The sequence below is a fragment of the Grampus griseus genome (genome assembly GCF_964374135.1).
Source record: "Grampus griseus genome assembly, chromosome: 12".
NCBI lineage: Eukaryota > Metazoa > Chordata > Mammalia > Artiodactyla > Delphinidae > Grampus > Grampus griseus.
Genome location: NC_139006.1, coordinates 73,397,455 through 73,411,053, shown reverse-complemented (window position 1 = coordinate 73,411,053; position 13,599 = coordinate 73,397,455). Strand labels below are relative to the sequence as shown.

General features: G+C 45.7%; 1 protein-coding gene across 1 annotated transcript in view; it reads right to left on the bottom strand.

The window, feature by feature from the left end:
• The window catches only part of LOC309830539 (O-acyltransferase like protein-like), a gene marked incomplete at both ends in the record, with an annotated part of 63,859 nt that overhangs the window by 19,006 nt on the left and 31,254 nt on the right, over positions 1-13,599 (bottom strand). Inside the window, 6 exon segments of the mRNA XM_082667132.1 lie at positions 1,796-1,857; positions 1,861-1,897; positions 9,651-9,753; positions 10,637-10,687; positions 10,690-10,701; positions 10,704-10,814. Of these exon segments, the coding sequence (XP_082523258.1) occupies positions 1,796-1,857; positions 1,861-1,897; positions 9,651-9,753; positions 10,637-10,687; positions 10,690-10,701; positions 10,704-10,814 (376 nt within the window).

The window sequence follows — 13,599 nt, the reverse complement described above, 5'->3', positions numbered from 1 at the left end:
GAAGCAAGAGTCCCAGGCAGAACCCACCAGGCCATTGGATCCCACACCCCAACCCCTAACAACCCATCTTGGCATTTGTCACTAAGAACCCTTGGCCGGCATGCCAGTCCCTCTCCTCCAGAAGATCACAGGGCAGGACAGGCTACTCAACCCAGTGCCACGTGCCCAAAAGATATTGAAAGAGTAAGCATTCCGTCAAGCATTCAGAACGAGGACTAGATTTAATAGAGCTTGGGGCACGTGGGATCTTCTGCCGCGTCACGCGGGCTCTTTGTTGTGGCACGCGGGTTCTCTCAAGTAGTGGCGTGCAGGTTTTTAAAATTTTTTCTCTCTATAGTTGTGGCGTGCGGGCTCCAGAGCGCGTGGGCGCTGTAGTTTGTGGCACTCAGGCTCTCTCATTGAGCCATGCGGGCTCAGTAGTCGTGGCATGCGGGCTTAGTTGCCCCTCAGCATGTGGGATCTTAGTTCCCCGACCAGGGATCGAACCCGTGTCCCCTGCATTGGAAGGCAGATTCTTTACCACCAGACCACCAGGGAAGTCCCTATTTTCATTTTTGAGATGAGAAAACTCAAGCACAGAAAGGTTGAGACACTTACTCAAGGTCACACAGCTGGTAAATGATTGAGCCAGAATTCAAGCCCAGGCAGACGAGAGTCAGACCCTACCTAGTCCATTTGACGAACCCAGAAGATTGTTTCAAAGCTTCCCTTCCTGTTTTGTGACAGTGCAGTGTAACAAGAGAGCCATAGACCCTAAGTAATGAGATCTGGGCTCAGCAACAAACCATGATGTAGAAAGTGTATAAATAAAGGGTTTGGGTTACATGAGTTGAAGTTCCCTTTTCTCCTCAAACTTCTGCTGTCTCATTACATCACTGCCACTCTGCTATCCCATTGGTTCCATATTCTGTCCCAATATTGTATTCCTTTCTGCTCCGACCAACCACACATTAGTTCTGCTTGACAGTGGAATGACCATCGTCCCAAGCTTCAAACAGCCCCTCTCCCAGTTGTATCTTATTCTATTTTTATCATTACCATTAGTCTCTTATTTACAGGATCCAATTGCTATTAATTTATATGAGCCATACAAATTCTGTCGAACATAGATTCCATGAGAATCTGACTGTATGTTTATTGAAACCTGCTGTCCGTCAGCTGAGGAATAAGGGTGTTTTTGCTGGTTTAATATAGTTCAAGTTCTACTAGGACAAATACCAAAAATAAGGCTTCCCTGGTTGCACAGTGGTTAAGAATCTGCCTGCCAATGCAGGGAACACCAGAGCCCTGGTCTGAGAAGATCCCACATGCCACGGAGCAACTAAGCCTGTGCGCCACAACTACTGAGCCTGCACTCTAGAGCCCACAAGCCACAACTACTGAGCCCGCGAGCCACAACTACTGAAGCCTGCGTGCCTAGAGCCTGTGCTCCGCAGCAAGAGAATCCACCACAATGAGAAGCCCGCGCACCGCAACGAAGAGTAGTCCCCACTTGCCGCAAATGGAGAAAAGCCCACGTGCAGCAATGAAGACCCAATGCAGTCAAAAATAAATAAATAAAATAAATAAATTTAAAATAAACTAAAATAAAATCTAAAAAAAAAAGTACCATGAATACTGGTATCTTCCACTGGCAAAAGCCATTATACCAGCAAGAGCAACCGTATTTAAGGAAGAAAATTATTTTTCTCAGTTTATTTTTCTTGGAAAATTCTTTCAAAAGAGGGTTAAAGACTAAAAATTAATAAATGATTACATAGCAATAATGAATTAAGAAGTTATATAAATAACCTACTTTGTCAGGCAACTGAGAAAGTATCTGAGTATGACTTTAGGGGTTATTCCTTTGTCTGAATTCTAATGCATCTTTAAAAAGGACCTTGCACTTAACCAGCCACTGAAAGAAAGAGAAGAATAGATCACAGGAATGATTTATCAGTGATACAGTTCATGGGTTAATTTGGTTGTCTCTCTCAGGACACAGTAAGTTACGCTGCAGTAATAAAACATCTTCAAGTCTTAAAACCATTATGTTTTTTTTCTTGTTCATGGTACACGTCCATGGCCAGTCACCTTGGGCTCAGCAACTTCCTCACTATGGGAGGCAGGCTGATGGAGCGGCCACTAACTGCTAGTTCAGCAGTGACCATGGTAGAGGACATAGGACAAGAGCGTTCTGGAGGGCCTCAAGTTAATAAGTAAACGTTCTAGCCCAGACGTGACGTGCTTAAAGTTGTTAGCATAATAGTAAGACCAGGTACTACTCATGCGTCAAACCTAGTGATGGAGCCCACCCAAGCATCATGGGGCCAGGAAGTGGAATGTTACCAAGTACCTGGAGGGAGGAGAGCCAGAAATACTTGGTGATTGACACTAATAACTACCACATTGGTCTTTTGAAGTAATAACATCAAGGCTTTCCATTTCTGTAGTGTCACATCATTTTCAAAGCACTTTCACTAATGGTGTTGGTTTTGCTTCTCCAGCCATACCAAACAACTCTGCAGTAAATGTTTGTTGAGTGAATGACTGAATAGATGAATAAACAGCCCTGCTAGGCAAAAGGGAAAATATTACCATCCCTGCTTACCTAGTCAGGAAATTGAGACTCAAAGCCTAAGTGGGCTGCCCAAGATCCCAGTTAGAATTCTTCTTAACCAACGTATCCTGATGACAAATTCATTACCCAGAACGTTCAGCTAAAGAAACTGAGGCGATGCCTTTGGGTTATAACTTGATGGTAAGCAAGTATGTGAGTGAGCTTCCCAACCATTTTTTCCCCAGTTTTGTTGAGTTATTATTGACACACAGCACAGTATAAATTTAAGGTGTACAGCATAAGGATTTGATTCACATACGTCATGGAGCAATGATCACAATAAGGTCAGCAAACATCCATCATCTCATAGAGACACAAAATTAAAGAAATAGAAAAAAAATTGTTTTCCTTGCGATGAGAACTCTTAGGATTTCCTCTCTGAACAACTTTCATATAAAACACACAGCCGTGCTCATTATGCTTACCATGTTGTACATTACATCCCTGGTACTTATTGGTCTCATCACTGCGAGTTTGTACCTTTTGAGTTTCCCAATCTTTTGACACTTATAGCAATGACCCTTGTGGGTGTTTCACTAAAGAACAAACGTGTTGGACTTCCCTGGTGGCGCAGTGGTTAAGAATCCGCCTGCCAGTGCAGGGGACACGGGTTCGCGCCCTGGTCCATGAAGATCCCACATGCCGCGGAGCAACTAAGCCTGTGCACCACAACTACTGAGCCTGTGAGCCACAACTACTGAAGCCCGCATGCCTAGAGCCCGTGCTCCACAACAAGAGAAACCACCACAATGAGAAGCCCGTGCACCACGACGAAGAGTAGCCCTCGCTCACCGCAACTAGGGAAAGCCCGCGTGCGGCAACGAAGACCCAGTGCAGCCAAAAATAAATAAATAATTTTTTTTTTTTTTTTTTCTGTACGCGGGCCTCTCACTGCTGCGGCCTCTCCCGTTGCGGAGCACAGGCTCCGGACGCGCAGGCTCAGCAGCCATGGCTCACGGGCCCAGCCGCTCTGCGGCACGTGGGATCTTCCCGGACCAGGGCACGAACCCGTGTCCCCTGCATTGGCAGGCGGACTCTCAACCACTGCGCCACCAGGGAAGCCCAATAAATAAATTTTTTTTAAAAAAAGAACAAATGTGTTTCCTCTTGCAAAATAAGGCTGTGTATGTGTTGGGCAGGATTTGGAAGGGATCAGGGAGGCTTGGAGAATGCCTTTATTCTCTTCCAGCAAGAGTTTCTTTAGAGATGTAGCAAATTGGATTCACTATAATAGGAACAAAATTTATAGAGACATGTAAAAGAGAGCGCTGAGTTGAGGAAGTAGCACAGCCAATTCTGATTCCAGCCGCCTCTTAATTTCCGGAAAGAATGAATCAGGGTCTCACTCTGTGTGCGGGCATGCACCATCCTAAGTTCACAGAGACAGAACAAAGAGAAAGCCTGGCAGGAAAACACACTCTGAACAAGAGAACTCGTTCCAGGAGGCTCAAAAGACCCAGTGACCTAAACAGACTGGGAAAGAATAAAATCCTGCAACACAGATGTATGAAGTCAGCCTGAGAGATAGAAAAGGATTCCAAAACCATCACCAGTGATCATCAGAAGTGTTTAGTATTACTGTGTAAATATATTAGTGACAGTGATTAAGACATAGATTTGCCATGAAAAAACATTATGTTTCAGTTCTGATTCTAACTTCCCTAGTTGGGAGGACTTGGGCAAGTTATTTCATCTCTAAACATCAACCTCCTTATCTGTAAAAGTGGGCCCGATATTGCTTCCAACTTTATAGGTTCATTGTGAGATTTGTATGAGATAAAAGACTTTAATCTCTTAGCACAATGGCAATACTACATATCACTGTTAGTAATATTTCCATTGTTCAAATGAAAGTTTTATTTAAAAGACGATGTGCACTTTCTAAAGTAATAAAATGAAAATTGGAAGGGGAAAAGAAAAAACAGTTACTGAGACTGACAATGAGAAACACAAGCAAATAGGAATAAAGAAAAAAGAAACGTATGTCATCTCTTGCACTGTGTCAGGATCTGTTGGCTCCCACTCTGCCACTCTCAGCTTTTCACGCCAGGGCTGGCACGGCGGTTCTCAGATGTTAGCGGGCAGCAGCATCACCTGGAGGGCTTGTTACAGTCAGAGTGCCTGATTCAGTGGACCTGGGGTGGGGCCCGAGAATCTGCATTTCTGACAAGCTTCCAGATGATTCTGGAAGAGACCATATTCTGAGGAGCACTGATAAAAGCAAGCACTCCCTGGGCCCCAGACTGAGCCCAGGGTCAGGTAGGTTACCTTTATAATAAAAACAGTGCTTTTTTGTAGTTTTCTTGGACATCTGAAATCTCTGTGGCCTTGGCCTGTGTTGTGGATAACTCAGGGCTGACCCAATGGCTCTCTGTTGTCTCTGATTCCCACTGATGGCCCTGGGATGACCAGTGGCCTTTCGTGCCCTTCATTCTTCCCTCCTAGTGGCAAGTCTCCAGCTTGAGTTTTGCTTTGGTTCCAGCCATCCTGATCTGTCCTCGCCAGCTCCCCTCCGCGGACTTGGAGCTCTGCCAACCAGTCCTAGCCAGCCTAAGGCGTCCTTTTCTTGTTCTTACTAGTCTCCTTGCAGGGAACAGAGCTCTGGTCTTTGAACTGCTGTCCCCTGGGCGGACCTCCCCACCCTCTCCAGAGCCTCCCACCCTGCACTTGGACTTCAACTGCCTGGTTAGACCCAGCTATGCCCTCTTGGAATGTCTGGTGCCCAGTGGTTCCCATATCATGGCCTTGTTCAGTGCAGACGGTGGACTCTGCCTCTTGCCCGTCTGGGCTACTCTCTGTTGTCACTCTGGCCACCTCCGAGCACGAGCTGCTGCCCTAGTGGTCAGGTCTCAGCTCATTCTGTGCCCTACTTCCTCTGCATTACCCCCAAGAACCTACCGCGCCAGAGTCATTAAACAATTAAGAAGTCATTTCGACAACTACTTATTGAGCAGTACTAAAAGCCTAGCACTGCTTTAGGCGCTGATAACAGCAGTACCCAAAGCAGAGACATATCCTGCCTTCTAGTCCAGTGGAGAGAGACAGAAAATAAATATATAAATATATAAATAAAGTGGCATCTACAGTCTGTTAGATAAAGAAAAACGATAAATCAGGACACATGAAGTCTTATATGTGGAATCTAAAAAAATGCAACAAACTGGTGAATATAACAGAAAAGAAGCAGACTCACAGATAGAGAGAACAAACTACCGGTTACCAGTGGGGAGAGAGGGGAGGGGCAAAATGGGGTGGGGAAGGGTGGTACAATCTACTGGGTATAAGACAGGCTCAAGGATGTACTATACAACACAAGGAATATAGCCAATATTTTGTAATAGCTGCAAATGGAAAGTCGCCTTTAAAAACTGTATAAACGTTTTTGGGACTTCCCTGGTGATGCAGTGGTTAAGAATCCGCCTGCCAATGCAGGGTACACAGGTTCGAGCCCTGGTCCGGGAGGATCCCACATGCTGCGGAGCGACTAAGCCCGTGCGCCACAACTACTGAAACCTGTGCACCTAGAGCCCGTAATCTGCAACAAGAGAAGCCACCGTGATGAGAAACCCGCACACCACAACAAAGACCCAACGCAGCCAAAAATAAATTAAATAAAGAAATAAATTTATTTTAAAAATTGTATAAACATTTTTAAAAATTAAAAATATATATAAAATAAAATAAATAGAGAGGACAAGGAAGGCCTGCTGTGAAGGTGACATCTGAGTAAAAACCTGAAAGAGGAGAGGGAGCAAGACACCAGGAGAGCAGAAAAGTAAGTGCTGCAGAAAATGGACGGTTATTTGTAATTCCTGTTTGGGAGCTACTTCTTACCTAAGCCAGTGGCTCATACACATTTTTTTTTTTTTTGAGAGGCCTGCGGTACACGGGCCTCTCACTGCTGTGGCCTCTCCCGTTGCGGAGCACAGGCTCCGGACGCGCAGGCTCAGCAGCCATGGCTCACGGGCCCAGCCGCTCCACGGCATGTGGGATCTTCCCGGACCGGGGCACGAACCCGTGTCCCCTGCATCGGCAGGCGGACTCCCAACCACTGCGCCACCAGGGAAGCCCTGCTCATACACTTTTTAATGTCATGGACTTGTAAAAAAATTTTTTTAATGAGGCACGATCAGAAGATGGCTCTGTTGTTTGGCCAACACCAAGCTCTCCAGCACCCATCAGTATGTGCCTTCCTTTTCGGCCGTTCCCAACATCCTACATAGACATGTCCTTGAATCGCCTCTCTTTAATGACCTCTCTGATCCCCACTAACCATCTGGCCCCACTCCCCAGTCAGCGACTCCACATCCTTCCATCCTTGCCCCGATCCAGCCAGGCTTCCTCTTCCATCGTTCCATGGAGGCACTGTGGACAAGGTCACCAGGAGGCCTTCATGTTGCCAAAGGCAAAGATCACTTCTTGGCATATTCAACTCCCCCAGCGTGAGCCCCGTAGACCACACCCTTCCTTCTTGAACTGCTCTCTTCTCTTGGTTACCTGGTCCCTGAGGTGTCTTACTTGTCCTCCCATTTCACAGGTCCCTCATTCTCAGACTCCTCTGGGGCTCCTCCCCTTTTTCCCAGCTTCTACAGATTGGGACACCAGAGGTCCTAGGATTCAGTACCAAGGCTTTAAATTCTGCATGGATCCCAAGAACTCCAAGATTTCCATCTCCAACCTTGACATTTCCACTGATCTCCAGACTTACACAGCAAACTGCTTACTTACCGTCTCTACATGGATGTCTAAAAGGTCCCTTTATCTTAACTTGTCCAAAAAAGAAAGCTTGATTTTCCCCTCCAAACCCTGCTTCTCCAGTGTTCTCTGTCTCAATGAATACCATCACCACCCACTCAGTTACCAAAGCAGAAAGCAGAAATGGTCCTCAACGCTTCTCTTTTTCTCACACTTCACATCCAATCCATCAGCAGGTCCTAACATTTCCACTTCTAAGACATTTCTTGAACATGACCTTGTCTCTCTATTCTAACCACCACTACTGCAGTCCAAGGCTTATCATTTTTCATCTGAAATATGGCAAAAGTCGCCTGATCGACCTCCCTGCTTCTGTTCTTGACCTTCTTAGGTCTATTATTAACACAGGAGCCAGCGTGATTGTTCTTAAAATGCCAGATCATATCACTTTCCAAATTAACGCAATCCAGCAACTCCCCAGTCCGCCAGGACCCATGTTCAAGCTCCTTAGCGTTGCTGCAAGGTCCTACACAGTCCAGCCCTGCCTGTCTCTCCTGTCTTCATCTCCTCCACCTTCACCATGCTTCAGCCTTCCTCCTGCTCCTTTAACAAGGCTCTCCCTCTCTTGCCGTAGACTTTGGTACTAGTTACTCCCTCTGCCTGAAACTGTCTCATCCTGATTTTCCCATGGCCGGCTCTTTCTTGCCATTTGGGTCTCAGATCAAATAGCCTCTCATCAGACAAGCCTTGTCTGACCTAGTCTAAACAGCTACAACCCCCTGTTCTATTTCTTTCCTGATGTTTATTACTATAGATTGTTTCTTGTTTATTTATTTGTTTATTGCCAATCATGCACGCGCGCGCACACACACACACACACACACACACACACACACACACAGAGACATAAACGGAGGCCCCGTGAGAAGCCCTTGTTTGTTTTACCCATTGATGTATCCTCAGGACCTAGAACAATGCCTGGCAAACAGGCATTCAATAGAGCACGGTTGGATGGATGAATGCTTAGCATTTAATAAAAATAGCTTCCATCTGCCAGCACCATCTCCCTACGAAGGAAGAGATATTTAACCCAAAGGAGGTAGAGGCAGGCCAGCACAGTGGCTAGAACACAGACTCTGCAGTCGGATTGCCTGGGTTTAGACGATGGGTCCACCAGGACTATCCTCTTTAGTCTCAATTTTCTTATCTTTAAAATGGAGATTTGGGGCTTCCCTGGTGGCGCAGTGGCTGAGAGTCCGCCTGCCGATGCAGGGGACACGGGTTCGTGCCCCGGTCCGGGAGGATCCCACATGCCGCGGAGCGGCTGGGCCCGTGAGCCATGGCCGCTGAGCCTGCGCGTCCGGAGCCTGTGCTCCGCAACGGGAGAGGCCACAACAGTGAGAGGCCCGCGTACCGCAAAAAAAAAAAAAAAAAAAAGAAAAAAAATGGAGATTTTGTGGTCTAGCCATACAAGGAATATGACTCACCCATTAAAAAGCAGCGAAGTACTACACTTGTGCTACAACATAGGTGAACTTCAAAAACATCATGCTAAGCGAAAGAAGCCAGGCACAAAAGGCTACATATCGTGGGATCCATTGATATGAAATATCTAGAACAGGTAAATCCTCAGACACAGACAGCAGATTTCCAAAAACTGGAGGTAGGGGGCACTGGGGAGAAACTGCTTAATGGGTATGAGGTTTTCTTTGGTGATGATGAAAAGAGATAGAAGTGGTGGTTGTACAACATTGTAAACGTACTAAATGCCACTGAATCATTCACTTTTAAGTGGTTCATTTTATGTGACGTGAATTTCACTTCAACCAGAAAAAGAGCGAAAAAACTGGGGATTTTATTATAACAGTTGTCCCTACTGTATAGGAACATTATGAGGATTGAATGAGGTAATGCTGCAAAGGACTTAACACAGTGCCTTACATTTATCAAACATTTAAGGAAATCTACCTCTTAGTAGTTAATTTAACTAAATATAGCTTTATGTAATATCACATCATTTCACCGTAGTGAGAACTGACAACTTGATCATGAATTTGCATCACACCATGAGCCAGAATTTGAGAACCACTGAAATAAACAATTTTGATAAATAAAACCACCTTTTGTAAAAGACCCATTTTAGAGGGCCATCCTAAATCATTTAATAAACTGAAGATATGAAAGAGAGGAACCGGTGACAACAGTGCTGTCCAGAGATGCACAGAAGCAAAGGCCAAGGTGAGTCCACGTGAGCCATTCAATTGTTCTCACTAAAGTGAGAACAGCCACACATCCACATCCACACATCCCCAAACAAGCAGCCACAAGCACTACAGCAGAGAAAACACCATTTTACCTGATCAGGAAAACTGTGTCGACGCCGAGATAGAATGGGCCACTCCGAGAATCAAGGTACAATGGAGTTTTAAGGACTCTGGCTTTCCATTCAAGCACATTATCTGTAACAGACATAAAAAGCAATACCTTTTTATCTAACGGAAGAAAATCGTGTGATTTATCTTTTCAGAAGAAGCAAGAAGAACATCTTTAGCTTTCAGTTGTATTGAGAGGGTTTTATGCATCCCCGTAATTCACTTAAGAGGAGAACTTGGGAATAAGAGATGGTGAAAAACAAACAAACAAACAACAACAACAAATACTTCAATCAGCTATACTCCAATATAAAATAAAAAGTTAAAAAGAAAAGAGAGAGAGATGCTGTCTGAGGTAGCTAATCGTAACCGGGGCTTTGCGCTCCTTTGTGCCTCTACAGGGCCAGCAGCGCCCCTGGGGCTATAGCAGCATCACCTGTTTCTCTTGGTTCAGATCTCGCGGGAGGATCTTCAAACCACGCCGGGCAGGCCCCTCCCCTCAATTCTGATATGTGTGTTTGGTCCCCACTTAGAGAGTTCCACTCTGTTGATGGGAGTGCGTCAGGAGTATAGCAGCAGAAAGAAAGTCGAGAAAACACTGATTTCACACTAGTGCCCAATATTTATTTATATTTGCCCATTTTTCCAGGAGAGAAGAAAAAAGTTTCTGGATTTATTCATCATGATAGAGGGAACCCAGCTCTTTGGACGATGAAAATACAATACTCAGTGATCACTATTCACCTGGTCATCAGGTGCCTGATTTACACCCAAGAGGAGATAAAACAACCACTGGACACTGGCCTGGAAAACGCATTTATGGGAAGTCGTGGCTCTGTCTCTAAAACAGAAGGAAGGCTGCTCGAGTGGAAGGCTGCGGCCTCCCGCCCTAGGGCCCAACGTGATCCCCCTACACAAAAGCTCCTCTCTTCCTCGACGGCTCGTGTAAAGATTCCTCAGCATTCCACACCCAAAGACAGCCATGCGGTCAGCTGACCGGCGTGCCCAGACACGACAGAGGAAACTCAATTATCAGAGGCCGTTCAGGGCAGAGCACGTGCTTCCTGGCATCTCTGTGGCCCAGAGGGCCGGCACATTCTTCTGCCAAGAAAAGCATTTCAGAGCACGGTCCATGGCTCCTAGAAATCCTGGGCGGGAGCAAAGGTGTCACTGTCCACCCTGAAAGCCAGACCAGTCCACACGCTGCCCCACAGACAAGAGGCAAAAGACACAAACGAGTGATCCTGGCCGCCACACGGACGCTCCCTCCCTGCGACCCTGGAAAGCTCAACTCAGTTCTCCGTGGTCCCCTCTTGATCTATCTGTGGACCTTTGGACTTCGTCTCCCTCCCCTACGAACCTTGACTTTCCCTAACAGTCTTGACCTGAGGTTGGTGCCCCAGTGTCCCGTATAGAATACGCTCCCCGAGCTCGGTCCCCAAAATGCCAACGCCTGCCACCCCCCGACCCAGTCCTGGTTTACAAAGGGTTGAGGCAAGGGAGATTTAGACATCGTTAAGAAATGACATGCTCCATAAGGCCAGCGTGTCACTTGAAATGGCATCCCCAGTGCTTTCCCAAGAATGGGTCACTTGCCAACAACATCTCTACCTGTCACGGTATGAAAACAGAGCGGCAGGTGGAGCGGAAGGTAAGGGTGCAGACCTTATCGTTAGTTGGACACGCCTGGCTCTGAATCTAGCTGTCACATATTAGCTCTGTGACCTCTGGCAAGCGAATTAACTTCTCTGGCCTAAATTTCCACCTCTGCAAAATGGGAAGCAAAGTAGATCTTATAATCATGGGATTATTGTGAAAAACAAATAAGATAGTGTCACAGCTACTACCACTCACTCTTTTAAGCCCTATTGTTTAAGAAGGGTGAATCCCTTCTACTTAATTTATTCCCTTTAATTTAAAACAAATTTGACTTGGCTCGTCCTGAGAGCCGATTAAGTATCTGGAATTGTGCAACGGGAGCCTCCAAAACTCAAGCCGGCTCCAAGAGACTCATTTCTTCTCCAGGACGTAGCCGGGTGCCTTAAACATTGTGGGCAGAAGAAGTCCTTGCAGAATAGAAACTTATTCACAATCGAGATCTGGCTTATAACCAAGCTCTGGAAATCTAAATCAATTTCTTAAATGGAAGAGCATAATTAACTAGCATTTTGAGGTTTCAGCTGTAAAGAAGAGTTCTTCCATTGGCGTCGTCGCTCTCAGATGTGTCTGCCTGAAGGCACGAAACGCACCCTTCCATTTAGAAGAATTTTCTCTCCCCAGGAATTGGCATTGTCACAGCACAACCGGCAGTGTCCTATACCTCGTATCCTGGCTCCCCTCGGTTCCCCGAGAAGCCACAAACTGCAAAGCAGAGTCACGGGGCCTGGCTTTGCCCAGTTCTGCCCATTCCTTTACCTCTCTGAACCTCTTCCCTCACTTTTAAACCGAGCACATTTTTGGCAGGGCTGTTGTAAGGATTCAAGAACAATATTTGTCCAAAATCTGGCCCAATGCCTAACTTGGCAAGCAAGAACTGAATACATTTTGCTGTCATTATTTTTTTTTTCATCTAAATTCTACTTGCGGGTGAACTTAACTAGCAGTAGCTATCAGATCGTCTGAAAATAACTGACCTATAGAGAAGACAGCCTTTCTGAGTTCCGTTTCGCTCATTTGTAAATGAAAAGTATCACAAACCACAGGAGCACAGGGAGGGTCAGGTGAAGCCATGCATGCGGTTACCTGCGTGGGGGTGTCTGGACCGGAAGCTTCAGCATCCCCTGGGAACTTGTTAGAAATGCACAGTCCCAGGCTCCACCCCAGACCTACAGAATCAGAGTCTTAGGGGACAGGGCCTGGGAATCTGTGTGGTGACAAGCCCTCCAGGTGATTTTAGTGTTCACCCAAGTTTGAGAAACATGGGTGTGACAGTGCTTCGAATTTCTGAATTTTCTCAGTGATTATTACTGTGAGCCCACTTTAAGCAACAGACCACAGAGTAAGAGCCCTGGGGCCAAAATCCATAGCTATTTACTTCATGAAGATGTCCTCAAAGTTCACTGGTATTTTTCTCATCTAAATAGTAAACAACAGGCTCACGTAACAGGAAACCATTCTAAGCAAATGCAATGATTATTTGGAGTATAAAGAACTAGGAATCCGAAATACCCTATTTGGCTCTAAACATCTAGAAGACACAGTGGTCTTATGTTGATTTGACTTCCTGGTGAGTGTAAAAGTAGAGAGAAAAAAATGCTGAACCTAAGGGTCTCTCCATCTTGATTATTTCCAAACATTCAGGAATGTGGTATTTTACTCTGATGGTATTAAATACAAAAAAAAAAAAACTGTTACAGCAATGGAACACAGAAACCCCCCATTTTGAGACCACAGTTAAATGTAGCTGCTGAAAAAGTTAACACAACCTTAAGTGTCCCAATCAGGGAGAGCCTTATTTTGGGTGAAGAGCCTAAAGTTTCAGGGGCTGATTCCTAGAACCATAGTAGGTGTGTCTGCCTGTGAGCTTGTCTTAAAATGCAGGCTCTGTGGGTTAACCTTTCACCCAATGATAAGCAATGGTGAATTTTGGTGACTGTAGGCTCACCCTCAAGCTGACAATTAGAAGCATGTGGCAGGACCCCGGAACCCAGTTGACCTCAGCAAGGTCAGTCTAGAAAGAGGTCTTGACCAATTAAAGCCCCTATCCATTCCTCCCTCTCCTGGTTTAACTGGAAGAACAAGGAAAAGAGGAACGAATTAGGAGAAGGTGAGGACACATTATCTCATTGAATTCCTTCAACAAATTCCATGAAATGTCCCCATTTTACACATGTGGAAACTGAGGTTCTTAGAGGTCAAACAACCTGACCAAGGGCAGAGTTAGAAACCAAGGCAGGTTTGCCTGGGATTTGCTAAGCATATGCTCTTTCTGCC